The sequence below is a fragment of the Phyllostomus hastatus genome, unplaced genomic scaffold (assembly GCF_019186645.2).
Source record: "Phyllostomus hastatus isolate PE091 unplaced genomic scaffold, TTU_PhHast_1.1 phas_contig_113, whole genome shotgun sequence".
NCBI classification, from domain to species: Eukaryota; Metazoa; Chordata; class Mammalia; order Chiroptera; family Phyllostomidae; genus Phyllostomus; species Phyllostomus hastatus.
In genome coordinates, this window is record NW_025333530.1 from 7,995,940 (window position 1) to 8,010,793 (window position 14,854).

Consider the following 14,854-nt stretch of genomic DNA (forward strand, 5'->3'; position numbering starts at 1 on the left):
ACTTGAGTTTTTTTGATATGTAAGAAACAGTATGTTTACTTTGTGTTTATATTTAAGTACTATAAAGCACTTACATAATGATTAGTATAAGGCATTTTTGGGAACATAGCCTAAGGCATAGTCTTTCTCCATGAGTTATGATCTAATTAGGGAGATAATGCATGTGGAAAAAAAGAGGAGGCAATTTTTTAGTAAAGTAAAAGTATTCTTTTGTAGATCAGTCTCTTTGTGGTAATGCCCCTCATCTGCTAGATTATATCATATAGTTAAGTGTTATAGGAGTTCAGAGAATGGGGAGACCAGTGAAAGTAGTTGGAGAATTCAGTGTGTTGTAGGAAAAACTTGGTTGAATTGTGAATAGGAAGCATTTGGATTGGCAAAAAAGTTGAAGAAAGTTCATTCTTATGATGGTGTATCATAAAGACAAAGTACCTTTCAAAAAGGAAATAACTTTAGCATATGTGGAGATAGGTTACCTTTTCTAGAGTGGATACAGTTGTTGGTTTAGGGAACACCTTGATTTATATGCAGAAGAATTTGGACTTTATGAATTAAACATTAAGTAAAAGTGACATGGGCACATTTCCCTGCTTGGGAACATGCCCACACCTTTCTTCCCTCTGTGGTGTGCATCTTTACTGTTCTCTTTTAAACTCCAAGGGTCCTCAAGAGACTTGCAACCAAAGGAGCAATAGGCAGTGGCAGCTTGTCCCAAGCTAACTTCCTGAAGCTGTCTCCAAGGCCCCCTTTTCACTGACTTTTGAATAAGCCAAAAGTAGCCCTGCCTGGGAGCTCTCTTGTTGTTTCTTCTATCCTAAGCCCTTGTTTCATTGTCACCAGCTTTAATAACATACTCTAAAAAAAAAAAGTGACATACCAATATTTTAAGAAAAATTAGTGCCATAAATATATACTGGCATACCTTAATGATAGAGACTGTTTTTGCATGTCATATAAGCATGAAGTGATGGTAATAAGGATCTGGATTGGAGGTCTGTATTAAGAATGGAGGAGGAGGAGAGAGGAATATAAGACATACTCAAGAAGATGCAAAGTATAACCCAAACTCCTTAGAGTGGCACACAGGGCCTTACATGGGCTATTTATAACCTCTCTGACTTCCTCTCTTACTACTTTCCTACTTGTTAGCTCTGCTGCAGACACAATGGCTGCCTTGCTATTCCTCAACACTACCTGTATACTCCTACTTGAGGTCTTTAGGACATGCTGTTCCCTCCACATGGAATATTCTTTAGTATCCACTTGGATTTTTCCTGCACCTCCATAAGGATTTGATTCAGTATCACCTCTGGTTTCCTCTGGTCACCTTATTCCAAAGTTAAGAGAAGAGTGAGGTGAATGAGTTCTCTCTTTAGTTCTTTTTCCCAGCTTTATTTTTCCTTAGTTCTTAACTCTGTTTAACATACTGTATGTTTCTCTTATAGACACCCCTTTAGAATGTGAGCTCGCTGAGAGTAGAATTTTTATCCATTTTTTTTCACTGTTTGATGTCCAGGGCTGCAGAGTTATAGACTCAAATTTAGGTGCATGAATGGACGAATGAAGCAGTGAAGAAGCATCAACACAACTTTGTAACTGGCCTCAGGGATTACAGATGATGGCATACTTCATTGTCAAAATAATAAAGCTATTTTATATTTTTGGGGAAATTAGACATGAAAAATATATATCCAGTGTACTGTTTTATTCAATTCTTTTAAATTGTTTATTCAGATATAATTAAATAGCAACAATTCACCATTTACACTTTAAAATTCAGTGGGTTTTAATATATTCAGAGTTGTAAACCCAATCACCTCAATAAATTTTAGAATATTTTTATCATCCCTAAATGAAACCATACATCTATTAGGTATAACCTCTGACCCAATACTCCCATCCTCTCCAGCCCTAAACAACCACTAATCTACTTTCTGTCTTAAGGATTTGGCTATTTTGGATGTTTCCTGTAGGGCTAGGGATCTTGAGATCAATTTGGGTAGTATTGCCATCTTAACAATATTAAGTATTCCCACCCTAAGAGCATGCGATATCTTTCCATTTATTTAGTTATTTAATTTCAGCAATTTTTACAGTTTCAGAGTCAAGTTTTTATACTTCTTTTATTAAATTTATCTGTAGGTTTTCCTCTTTTTAATAGTTGTAAATTTTATTTCTACATTGTTTGTTGCTGCTTGTTGCTGTTGTTTAGAAATACAATTGACTTTTGTATATTGTATCCTGCAACCTTGTTTTTTATGGTATTCCTTAGGATTTTCTATAGACAAAATCATGTCATCTGCATATGAAGATGGTGTTGCTTTTTCCTTTCCAATGTGGATGCCTTTTGTTTTCTTTTACTGCCTAACTTCTCTGGCTTGCACATCTAGTACAATGTTGAGTAGAAGTGGCAATAGTGGATGTCCTGTCTGGTTCTTGATCTTAGGGGGAAATAAGTTTTTATTTTATTTATTTTTATTTTTTTATTATTTTGGGTTTTTTTTTCTAATTTTATTTTAATCATTGTTCAAGTACAGTTTTCTGGAAATAAGTTTTTTACCATTGAAGTATGATGATGATTGTGGAGTTGTTGTAGATCTGTTTTATCATCAGGAAGTTACCTTCTACTTCTAGTTTGTTGAATGTTTTCATTATGAAGGGGTGTTGAATTTTGTCAAATGCTTTTCTGAGTCTATTGAATAGTTGTGTGTTTTTTTGTCCTAATAGGATTAGGACATTAATTGATTATTTAGTTATTGATTTAATTATTTAATCATTAATTATTACATTAATCAACTTTTAAATGTTAAAGCAACTTTGCTCTCCTGATCCAATTTTGTCATCGTGAATAATTCTTATCATATATTGATGTATTTGGTTTGCTAGAGTATTTTTTTCAGGATTTCCATATTTATATTCAAAAGGGATACTGACCTATAGGTATTTTGGTTTTGTTTTTTTTTTCTTTTTTTATTGTGATATCTTGGTCTGGTTTTGGTTATCGGCTAATACCGGCCTCATGGAATGAATGAGAAATGGTTCCTTCTTCTTCTGTATTTTTTTTTGAAAAGTTTGTAAAGAATTGATATTAATTCTTTAAATGTTTGGTATAATTCACCAGTGAAGTCACCTAGGTCTAGGTTTTTCTGTGTGAGTGGTTTTTAAATGACCAATTCATTTTCTTTAGTAATTATAGATCTATTCAGAGCTCCTGTTCCTTTTTAGTTTTGTTTTGGTAGTTTGTATTTTTTCAAGAATTTGTCCATTTCATCAAGATTATTCTAATGTGTTGACATATAGTTGTTCATACTATTACCTATAATCCCTTTTATTTCTGTACATTAGGAAGTAATGTCTACTTCATTTCCAGTTTGAGGAATTTGAATCTTTTTCTTTGTCAGTCTAGCTAAATATCTGTTGTTTTCAAAGAACCAACTTCTGGTTTTAAGATAAATGAAATGAAGACACAAAATACCATAGCTTATGTAATGCAGCTAAAGCATTGTTTAGCAGGAAACTTATAGCTGTAAACGCCTACATTAAAAAGACAAAAGAACCAACTTCTGGTATCATTTTATCCTTTCCACATCAGGACATTTATATATCTACCTCTAGCCCCCTTTCTCAAGATTATATCATTTCAGTATTTGGGAAGAGAATTTAAGAAACTACAGTAGTTTCTTGTCTTTGCAGATGTTACAAGGAAAAAGCAAAATTTCTGTCAATGATTTCCTCATAAAAGCTTCAGCTTTGGCATGTTTAAAAGTTCCTGAAGCAAATTCTTCTTGGCTGGACACAGTTATAAGACAGTAAGTATAACACTGCTGGGGAAGGTGTATATCCATCAGCAGTTTTCTTATGTAATATATAACCAGGAATATGGGGGTTACAGAGAAATGGAATACAGAGGGGGAGATGACTTCCATAGACAAAAATAAATTGAAAACAACATAAAACTATTTATGAGGCATTGCTAAATTAACTTAGTAAAGACTACAAATTCTTTGTATTAGTTCAGGAAAGGGAGATCAGTGTATGAATATGTACAATTAAATTGATAATGACTCTTACAGAGCAAGGTTGATATGATTTTTGTTCATCAGTTAGTTCTGAACTTTAGAGGGAGAGCAAATTTGGAAACTATCCAGAAAACAGTATTTATTAGTATTATGGTGGCATGTGACTAGCATGGTGCCCAGTGTCTTTCACATGTTGTCTCATTTACTCCTTGTGACCACTTAATGAGTTAGGTGTTTCACTCCCATGTTTAGATGAAGAAACTGAGGCTGAGTTAAATGACTTTCCCTCAGTTAATTTGTTAGTAAATAGCAGAACTGTGATTGGAACCAGGATTTCTGATTTCTAAGCCTAGGTTTTTTTATATTGTTGCTATTAATTTAATTTTTATTAAAATAATAGTATATATGTTATGTGAACCAGAGCATCACTGGTTTAATTCCCAGTCAGGGCACATGCCTAGGTTGCAGGCCATATTCCCAGTATGTGGTGTGCTAGAGGCAACCACACATTGATATTTCACTCCCTCTCTTTCTCCCTCCCTTCCCCATCTCTCTAAAATAAATAAAATCTTTAAAAAAAATAAAATAATAGTATAATGTTAAAATATTGCTGCATGGCTTGCAGTAACCTGCTCAGCCTTTAATCTGAAGTCCACTCCCAAGAGGCAAACACAACTTTTGAACTATTATTTCTTCATATTTCTAATGACTTTTCTGTTGCCTTTTATTCTTTTTACTTTATTGAATGACTTTTTATTAAAGAAGATTAAGATTTAGCTTTATTGTAGCCTCCCTAAACACAGACACACCCGCATCATCTGTGAAGCTGATAATAGCACAAATTTTGGATCAGTACTCAGTGTTAATATTTTTATGCCTGTGAATATATTGTTTATGACCAAGACATATAGTATTATGCCATGAGTACAACCGAACTGCTTTTAGTGATTGCCTAAGAGAAAGCTAGTTTTCTGTGTATTCATCATTATTTCTTCTGAAACTCTTCAAGAGAACTCTAAACCATTTTTCACTTTTCTCAAACATATCAGGTAATTCTGATTCTACTGATTTTAACTTTTTCCTTGGTAACACCCTTCTTGGAGAACATCTGAGGGTCTTACAAATCCTTATATATTATATTAGTTTTCTAGGACTGCCATTACAAATCACACAAAATTGGTGACTTAAAAAAATTTCAGTCTCTGAGTTCTGAAGACCAGAAGTCTGAAGTCAAGAAATTGGCTGTTCTGTGCTCCCTCCACAGGCTCCAGGGGACAATCTGTTGCTTTTTCCAGTTCTTGTGGCTGCAGGCATTCCTTGGTTGTAGCTGTATAACTCTTACTTCTAGCTCCATCTTCACATGGTCTATGTGTATGTGTCTTTTCTTCTGTCTTACAAGGACACTTGGCATTGGATTTAGGGCCCACAAAGATAATCTGGAATGATATGATCTCAAGATCCTAATTACACCTGCCAAGACTAAATAGGTCACATTGGTAGATTCCAGGATCAAAACAGACATATCTTTTAAAGAGCTGTTATGAACATTTGTATACAATTTGTGTTGACATGTTTTCATTTATTTTTGGTAGATTCCTTAGAGTAGATTTGTTGAGTCATAGAGTAAATTTATATTTAACCTTTTAAGAATATCTGAAAGAAACACTATTTAGATCAAAGTATTCAGGTTGCAGGGCAGTTTCTCAATATTGTTAGTTAATTCTTACCTATTTGCTGTGTGATATCTTGGCCAGAGCCCAGCTGTGGTAACTGTTAAAGGTCAGAAACTTTATTATTAGAGTGGGTCCATTTATTTGCAAATGGTAAAAGCTGCTGCCTCTGGCCAGCTTGGGCACATTGAGAGATTTCGTACCCATATTCTCCTAAAGTTTGTGCCTAAAAAGAGCTGGAGTTTTTCTTTCATGTGAAGTGTAACTTTTTCTCCATTGTAGAACACTTTATCAGGGGCCCTTAAACAGATGCCCAGGGATACTGTGGATACAATTCAGGAATTAGGGAACTTGGATGAGGGAAAGAATCATTCTTTTCCACTAACCTATAACTGAAATTTAGTGTTTTCTCCTCTTAAAAAAATGTAGAAAACAAACAAAAGTGCTATTAATAGTGCTGGTGCTAGTGAGCAGTTAAAATCCATTATTTTCATGTCACATTGTAACTGCTGCAGATGTCTTAACATACTGTTTTGCATATCACTACTTTAAAATTATAGCCATTACTAAACCTGCTGCAAGATCTTGTTAATGAGTTAATACAATAGCACACATACCACTTTTTATTTTAAATCCTCACTCAAGGATATGTTGCTATTGATTTTAGGGAGAGATGAAGGGAGAGAGGGACACATCGCTGTGAAAGAGTAATATCAATCAGTTGCTTCCCATACACACCACGACTGGGGATCGAACCCACAACCAGGGTATGTGCCCTGATCAGGGATTGAACCCACAACCATCTGGTGTATAGGACAATGCTCCAACCAACTGAGCCACCCATCCAGGGCTTGTTTTGTTTTTTCAATAGATAACTAACTAAACTTCAATATAGTTGTTTTGTTTTGACAATTTGTTTCATGTTCTATGTTAAAAATATAAATATAGCCCTAGCTGGTGGGGCTCAGTGGATCAAGTGCAGGCCTGAGAACCAAAGGGTTACCAGTTCAATTCCCAGTCTAGGACATGCCTGAGTTTCAGGACAGGTCATGTGCCTGAGAGGCAACCAACCACCCATTGATATATCTCTCCCTCTATTTCTTCCTCCCTTCCCCTCTCTCTAAAAAGTAAATAAATAAAATTGTACAAAAATTAAGTATATTCTGAGATGAGACCCAAAAGCAAAGATGCTCATAGTGTAGAAAAGATTAAGAATTTTATGTTTTGGGGCACCACCAACGTACATCCTGGTTTTCCCACAATACAGTCCTTTCCCTTTAGTTTTTCTTTCATATGCTCAAGCTCTGCTTGCATACTTAACTCCAGCCACTTTGGCTCAAGATCTCAGTTCTTTTTGTTTAATACTCATTGAATACTGAGCCTTTCTTTTCCACCTAAACCCATGTGTTAGTTGAAACAGATGGGAAAGTTAGAGTGCATGTGAAACCAACCTACTGATACATCATTCTTTTTTTTTTTAGTCTAAATCAAGGGGGGACGGGGGTACGGCAGAATGTAAAAACCAGGAAAGGTACTTCTCTAGCTGAACAGTAGCAAAAACTGAAGTAAATGTCAATATTCTTGCTTAAACTGATACATACGCTCTTAATAAACAATGTTGATTATTGGGATTTCCTTTTCTTTTTTCTTTTTAAACAGAAATCACGTTGTTGATATCAGTGTAGCAGTCAGTACTCCTGCAGGACTCATCACACCTATTGTATTTAATGCACACATAAAGGGACTGGAAACCATTGCTAATGATGTTGTTTCTTTAGCAACCAAAGCAAGAGAGGGTAAACTACAGCCACATGAATTCCAGGTAAAGTATTTATTTATCTTCTAAATGTTAAGAATTATGTTATTTTTAAGATTGGATTATGCTTTTGTTGCATTTTCCACCTTTTATTCTGTTTTGTATTCTCACTGACACAAGATCTTGAAAATAAAGAAAATTGACTAACCTATCAAAGGCTGAAAATAGATGTTTTCCAACCAGTGTACAAAAGCCACAAAACTGACTTTTGTTTGTATTGTCTGATTGCATATTTTAAGTAAAGAGTATTTCATTCAGGCCATTTTTTCCTTTCAGCTTTAATGATATTATAATTAGCAAATAGGAATTATACCGTATTTTTCAGACCATAAGACACACCTAGGTTTTAGAGGAAAATAGGGAAAAAATTTTGAAGCAAAAATGTAAAATATTTAATAACATAAATAACATAATATTTCACCAATGTAAATGTAAACAGAACTCAAGAGCAGCATTAACCACCATTGGCGGGGGCTGCATCTTACAGTCCAAAAAATAAGGTATATATTTTAGGTATACAACTTGATGTTTTGATGTATATATACATTATGAAATGATCACCACAATCAAGCTAATTAATATGTCACTTCATATATTTCTGTATTTTTTTTATGGTAGTTTAGAGGCTTGAAAGATTATCTTAAGGTCTTTTCACAAAAATGTCATTTTTTTCTGAATTATATTGACAAGTAATTAACATCATGTTAATTTTAATTTTTTTCCCCCAGGGTGGCACTTTTACAATCTCCAATTTAGGAATGTTTGGAATTAAGAATTTCTCTGCTATTATTAACCCACCTCAAGCATGTATTTTGGCCATTGGTGCTTCAGAAGATAGATTGATTCCAGCAGATAATGAAAAAGGGTAACTGTCAAAATGGAAAGGGAGCTATAAAATAATTTTCATTATACCTGTTTTTGAGTCCTCCATTTTAGAATTATTGGCATGGCATACTGGAGCTTCAGGTAGAATCAGACAAGAAGGATAAAATGAAGTTTCTCAGGGCAGCAACTCTTTTTATTTTACTAAATGAAGTTAATCTTGAGATAGGAAGCCTTGTTTACCTTAAAGAAGGGGTCACTGTGCTTATTTCTTAAAGATACACACTGTAAATATTTAGGCTTTGTGGGTTATGTGGTCTCTTTTGCAAATAGTTGTAGTGTAAAAGCAGCCATAGGCACTATGTAAATGAAATCTAGTAAACCTGCATTTGATAGGATTTGCTGATCCATGCTCCAGATGGGTGTTCGGTCTGTTTTCTTGAAGCCATTAATTTGGGCAAGAAATATACAGGACATAAAGAATAGGTAGAAAAATAAATGTTACCTGGTTGGGATTATAGAGCCACAGTTGGCATTTGAGCTAAAATCCAGAGATTGCTTTTAGAATACTTAATAATGTTTTTCTTCTTTTCTAGATTTGATGTGGCTAGCATGATGTCTGTTACACTCAGTTGTGATCATCGAGTTGTGGATGGAGCAGTTGGAGCTCAGTGGCTTGCTGAGTTTAGAAAATACCTTGAAAAACCCATCACTATGTTGTTATAATTAACCCAAGCATTTCTAGTCTCTTCCAGGTCACATTGGTTCATTCTTATCAAAATATAAATATGTTATTAAACAAGTGGTTCTTTTTATGTTAAAGTTAACCAGTTATTTTTAAGTCTGTCCAGTTATTTGTTATGGTCATTACTGAATTTTTTAAATACCAGTTACACCCAAATAATTGTGCACATTTAGGAAACACCAGATTTTAAGCTGTGTACTCCCTAGTCAAGGGACATATGGCATAGCGCTTTGGTGGTTAAGTACTTCCACTGGGAAATGTAAGGGTAGAATTGTGGTTCCCTGTTGAGTCGGTATATAAAAGTAACCTGGATAAAAGCTTGAGATTTTGAACTTTAATTGCCTCAAATGTTTTCCTTATATTTGAGGAAAGGAGAAGTCGGGAAAATGTGTTCTCTTGGAGAAAGGGTTTTAGTTGAAGCTTGATTTTAGAATTTAACCCTAATTTACATTTTTCTCTTATGTGATCTTGGTTTTATCATGGATGGGAAGAGTAGAGAACTTCAAGGAAAATAAGTGAAATTTTTAAGAAGTTAACATTCTCTTAGACTTTTCAACCATTATTTGTTTATTTTTCTGTGAATCCCAAAGTGGTTGTTTTCCTTTCTTGAGATGAGATACAAATATAAACCAACCACTGTTGTAAATGAGAATTTGTATATTTAAACAACTTAAATGTGATTCTGAGCAGAACTCTATAATTACATCCAAATAAAAGAATATGGTTAGAGAATTTAATGGAGAAATTGTGAGAGTAGAATTTTTCCTCAATATTAATTACCAGAATTTACTACTCAAATAACTTTGGAAAACTGTATCAAGTAACAGTGGAATAAATGTACATACGTAAAATATGGTTTCTAGCAAGATATGTGCCAAAGTCCATACATTTATCAACAAGTTCTGTCTGAAAAGAAGAGGGGGAGACATGATGCATTAGTGAAGAGTTTAGAGTACTAAAAAATAACGACCAAAACAAAATGGTCATTTCTTCTTGCATAAAGTAAAAATTGCTAAATGTGTATTTTAAAAAGTGTCCTGTGTTTTCCCACCACAGTGTTGATTTGTAAAATAAAATAAAAAAGTCCAAAAATCCTATTGGAGAGAAAAAAATTATTTAGGTAGCATACTACTTTTGCAGCCTAAATATTTTTTTCCATTTTGCCTTTCTTCTGCTGATGGGGAAGGGGGTGATATTCAAGATAATGAAAATGAATTGGAATGTTATCACAATTCCAAGACTTTCTATTGATGTGCTTTAATAAATATATGAATTTGTTTGACTATTTAAAGTTAATCTGACTAGTGCTTCCTTGTATGTAATATATGAAGCTGTACCCTGAAATTTAGAACTTTCATTGTTGAATTTATTTTCTAAATGTTTATTATTACATGGTACACAAGTGACACTCCATATATTCCATAAATATTTCTCTTGTACTGTTATGAAAACATCAGTACAGTAATTGGTAATTATAGCTTGAACTGAAGATTATGCAGAAGGAACAAGCTTATCACAAGGGACCATCATCAGTATGAGCCACATCTGGTTCAAATACAGGAAACTTTAGAGATAATTCATTCTTTACTAATGTTTATGGCTCTTTTGTTCCCTTGAAAGAAAAATAAAAAGTTACCTTCTAATAGAAATTGTTCTGATTTAAAAATTAATCTGACCTACAATCTAAATCTGGATTCAGTCTATTTATCTTACCAGAATTGAGAGTAAAACCTAGAAATGATGGTTTGGTTCAAATTAGATTGTTTTATGTCTGGTCTAATTATCGACCTGTCAGCAATTAATTTTCATATTAAATGATTAAGAGCAGGAACAGCTCATTAATCTGTTTAAACTCTTAATACAGAAACATTTTGAGTTTATAGAATTGATAAAATCAGGACTGAGTTCTCAAGCATATAATTTAAACACTTTAAATTCAAGGAGTTACTGAAGCACCTGATGTTGGAGTATGGCACATAGCAAGATGAAAGTGTGATCTGGCTGTGTTAGGTATTTTACTCTAATCCTGAGGTTTGTGAATGTAGTTATAGTATCTCGAGTCATGGTCTACAAGAGGGTTGACCAGTGCAAGGCATGAAAGGAAACATGTTGCAAGGAATATGCATCACCCAGTAGTGAAGAAGTTCTAGAATACATGGGAAAATCACTGATAATTTTTTAAAATATTTTATTTATTTGTTTTTAGAGAGAAGGGGAAAGGAGAGAGAAAGATAGGGAGAGAAACTTTGATGTGCAAGAGAAACATCAATTGGTTGCCTCTCGAGAGTGCCCCCAACCAGGGACCTGGCCTGCAACCCAGGCATGTGCCTTGACTGGGGATTGAACCAGTGACTCTTTGGTTTGCAGGCCGACATTTCATCCACTGAGCCACACCAGCCAGAGCTCTTTGTTGTTGTTTTTTTAAGTTAGAGAAAGATTTATTAAATGGAAACGAATGGTAAGTATAAAATTAGATTCCTAAATCAAACTTCATTAAAACAAAGACCTGTTTTCATCACAAGACACCATCAGAGAGTGAAAAGGCAAGCCAGAGTATATAAGATTTATAATAGATATACACAACAAAGAACTCATATCCAAAATATGTGAGAATTCTACAGTTTATTAAGAGAACCCAATAAAATTTTTGCAAAAGCCTTGAGAAGCATACTTTATAACATAAGACTTTGAAGAGTTCAATATAGCTACTTAACATCATCCCTTATTAGGCAAATGCAAAATTAATCCACAATGAGATACTATTACACTGCCATCAGCATGTCAGATTTAAACAGACAATAAAGATGCAAAACAATGGAGATCATATAAACTTACTGGGAACATAAAACTGGCTCAATCACTTTCCAAAACTGTTTAGCATTATTTACTAAAGCTAATATGCATACCCTGTGATGCAACAATTCTACCAAATTCACACCTAATAGAAAATTGTATATTTTTACACCAAAAACACAGGGACAAGAATGTTCATAGCAGCATCATTCTTAATAGTCCCAAAGTGAAAGTTCCAATAACCCAAATGTCACCAACAGTCCAATAAGTAAATAAATTGCAGAATATTCATAAGATAGTATTACTATACAGCAATAAAAAAGAAGGACCACTACACACAATAACACAATGAAATCTCAGAGGTAACATTAAGTCAAAGAAGCCAGACAAGAGTTTTAGATTTTTAACATTCATAGGAAGTTCAAAAACGAGTAAAACCAATGTATGATAACAAATCAAAAGACTGGTTACCTTGAGGGAAATGACTAGGAGGATACAAGAGGGAGACTTCGAGGGCAAGGATAATAATCTCTGCTTTGATTTGTGTGGTACAGGGTGGGTTTACTTTGTAAAAGGTTCTGCACTTCATATATATTTACATATATTTTACTTTAATTGAAGTGAAGGGAAGGAGGGAAAAAATAAAGAGGGAAATGGAAGAGAGGTGGGAAGGTGAGAAAAAAAAGGCTGACTATATCCTAACCAATGAATGGTTATTGAAGGTTTTTGAGCAAGGAAATGATGCAGTGTCATGAAAGCATTTTCTTGGCTGTGCAGGATTTACTGGAGAAGTATAAATACTGGAAGAGAACCAACAAGCAGACTATTGCAACAATTCTGGCATTCAAATCACCTGATAAATATTTATCAGTACAGTAATATCCTAGGCTTTCGCATTCACTTCCCACTGAACTTGAAATGTGGATAATAGTTGAGCTATTCCAATAGAGTCGGGAGGAAGCACAAAGACAATAGCTACAGGTACAGGTTTGATGAAGGATCAAGGACTGAAATCGATCCAGTAAGATCACAGGTAAAACACACAAATTTTCCAATTCCAAAATCACGTCCTTTACATCCTAGGAAAGCAGGCCAACAATCACCCCTCTGGCTTGACATTGTTTCACTTCAGCCCTCAGTTTATCTCACAGACTTCTCAGTTTATGAATCTTGCTTCCAAGAGCGCTTCCCACTGCCTGTGCTTCCTGTGGCTCTTCAAATTTTTTACAGGATCTAGTTCCTAGTCTTCCCAAGTAAGCTAGAACACCTTTCGGACTCGACATTTTGACTTAAAAGTACTCACCAGGTCCATCTCTTCAGATTCCCAAAAGCCTTCCTAGGAAGCTATCTAGGCACCTAGATTTCCTTGCTCCTCTCCTCTGGCTCACCCAGTCCAGGGACAAGAACTCCCGTGGCTCTAGCCTTCAAAACCAAGCTGTCATTACTGATAATCTGATCTAAAACCAAGTTTATGGAAAACTGGTTTCTAAATCAAGGTTGATTTATGTCAATCTCAAATAATTTCCAGTTTTGAGGACAAAAGATGTCTGTAAGATTCAAATTTACTCCACAGTTCATTATAAGTTAATGTTCCTCCTGGGCAGTTTTGCTTTTTGTAGGGAGGGGGAAGGACAGATGGTTTTATGAAGATAAAGTCCACTGAAATAATATCAGTGAAAATATTTTGGGAAATAATTAGGATATTAATTTAACATTTAATCATTGTGTTGTACCTTGATATGCATTTCATCAATATGTACAGATACACAGATGCTGACCTATGTTAATGATGACAGTACAAGAGTAGAGAGATTCAACCAGGAAATCAGTTTTGATTGATTTTGCAGAAGAAAATGTGAAAGCACTCCAAGTTTTTTGAGGGATGAGAATATAACAGGTTTGTTAATTTTAGGACATCATAAAATTGTAGACCATTTTCAGATGATAAATTATCCTATTTGCTAGAAGGATTCAAATCCAGGTGAAGTTTAAGAAAATTATGTTTTTAGACCTGACTGGTGTGGCTTAGTGGACTGGGCATTGTCCTACAAAACCGAGGGGCAGCCAGTTTTATTTTTAGTCAGGGCACATGCCTGGGTTAAGGACAGGATCCCCAGTTGAGGGTGTGTGAGAGGCAATCAGTCACCACCAATCAATGTTTCACACATTGATGTTTCTCCTTCCCTTCCCTTCTCTCTAAAAATAAGTAAAATATTAAATAAAAAATGTTTTTAAATGTCATGTATCAATTATATCTATTATACATATAAGTTTCTAAAGTTAAAAAGTTTTAAAATTAGTAACTTTAAAAAGACTGTTGAACTAGAAACCAATCACAAGGAAGTTGTTTTGTATGTAGAAAAGATAATTAAGGGGTATTTGTAGTTTGATGTGAGCATTGCTTACCTGGGATATAAATTGGAAAGTTGATACCTTTGTATTAAACTGAGAACTTGGTGAATGGGAATTGTAAAGTATGTCACCTCTATATTTTTAAAAATTACTTTCCTAGGAGAAAGGCACTTGTCCCCAAGTCAACTCCTTTTTCTTAAGTTAGAATTGGATGTATTTTGCATCATATGTGCAATAATATTTAAGTACTATTATTGCTTCATTGTATCCAATCCACAGAAAGGTTCACATCTAATATTAAAAGGCCTATCTGGGTAGCTTGCACTCCCTCCAGAGCTGTTTTATAGAAGTACAGAGGTTCACAGAAGCAATACGTTCGCATTATTATATTGGCTTTGTATCTTTATTGCTGGAGGAAACTTTTACTACTGTGGCCCATCTTGATAATAAAAAACTTCTTGCATTCTGGGATTTATTTCTGATTCAAAAATAACCAGAGACAAAAGTTTTTTCAACCAGCAAACAGAATTCTCACATGTTACTTGGAAACAACTAGAATTTTTCCAAGTGGTATTTGTTACTTAAGACTATTACAGATATCTTCAAAACAAGTATATCAAGGCAATACTATTTTTAG

The 14,854-nt window shown here is 34.3% G+C and overlaps 1 protein-coding gene across 1 annotated transcript in view; it reads left to right on the top strand.

The window, feature by feature from the left end:
* DLAT (dihydrolipoamide S-acetyltransferase) overlaps positions 1 to 10,368 on the top strand; it is a 30,346-nt gene extending 19,978 nt beyond the window's left edge. Inside the window, exons 11-14 of the mRNA XM_045837789.1 lie at positions 3,694 to 3,809; positions 7,349 to 7,511; positions 8,234 to 8,370; positions 8,924 to 10,368. Coding sequence (XP_045693745.1) covers positions 3,694 to 3,809; positions 7,349 to 7,511; positions 8,234 to 8,370; positions 8,924 to 9,053 — 546 coding nt within the window. The 3' untranslated portion in view covers positions 9,054 to 10,368. The remainder of the gene's footprint in view (positions 1 to 3,693; positions 3,810 to 7,348; positions 7,512 to 8,233; positions 8,371 to 8,923) is intronic.
* Positions 10,369 to 14,854: the final 4,486 nt, after the last annotated feature.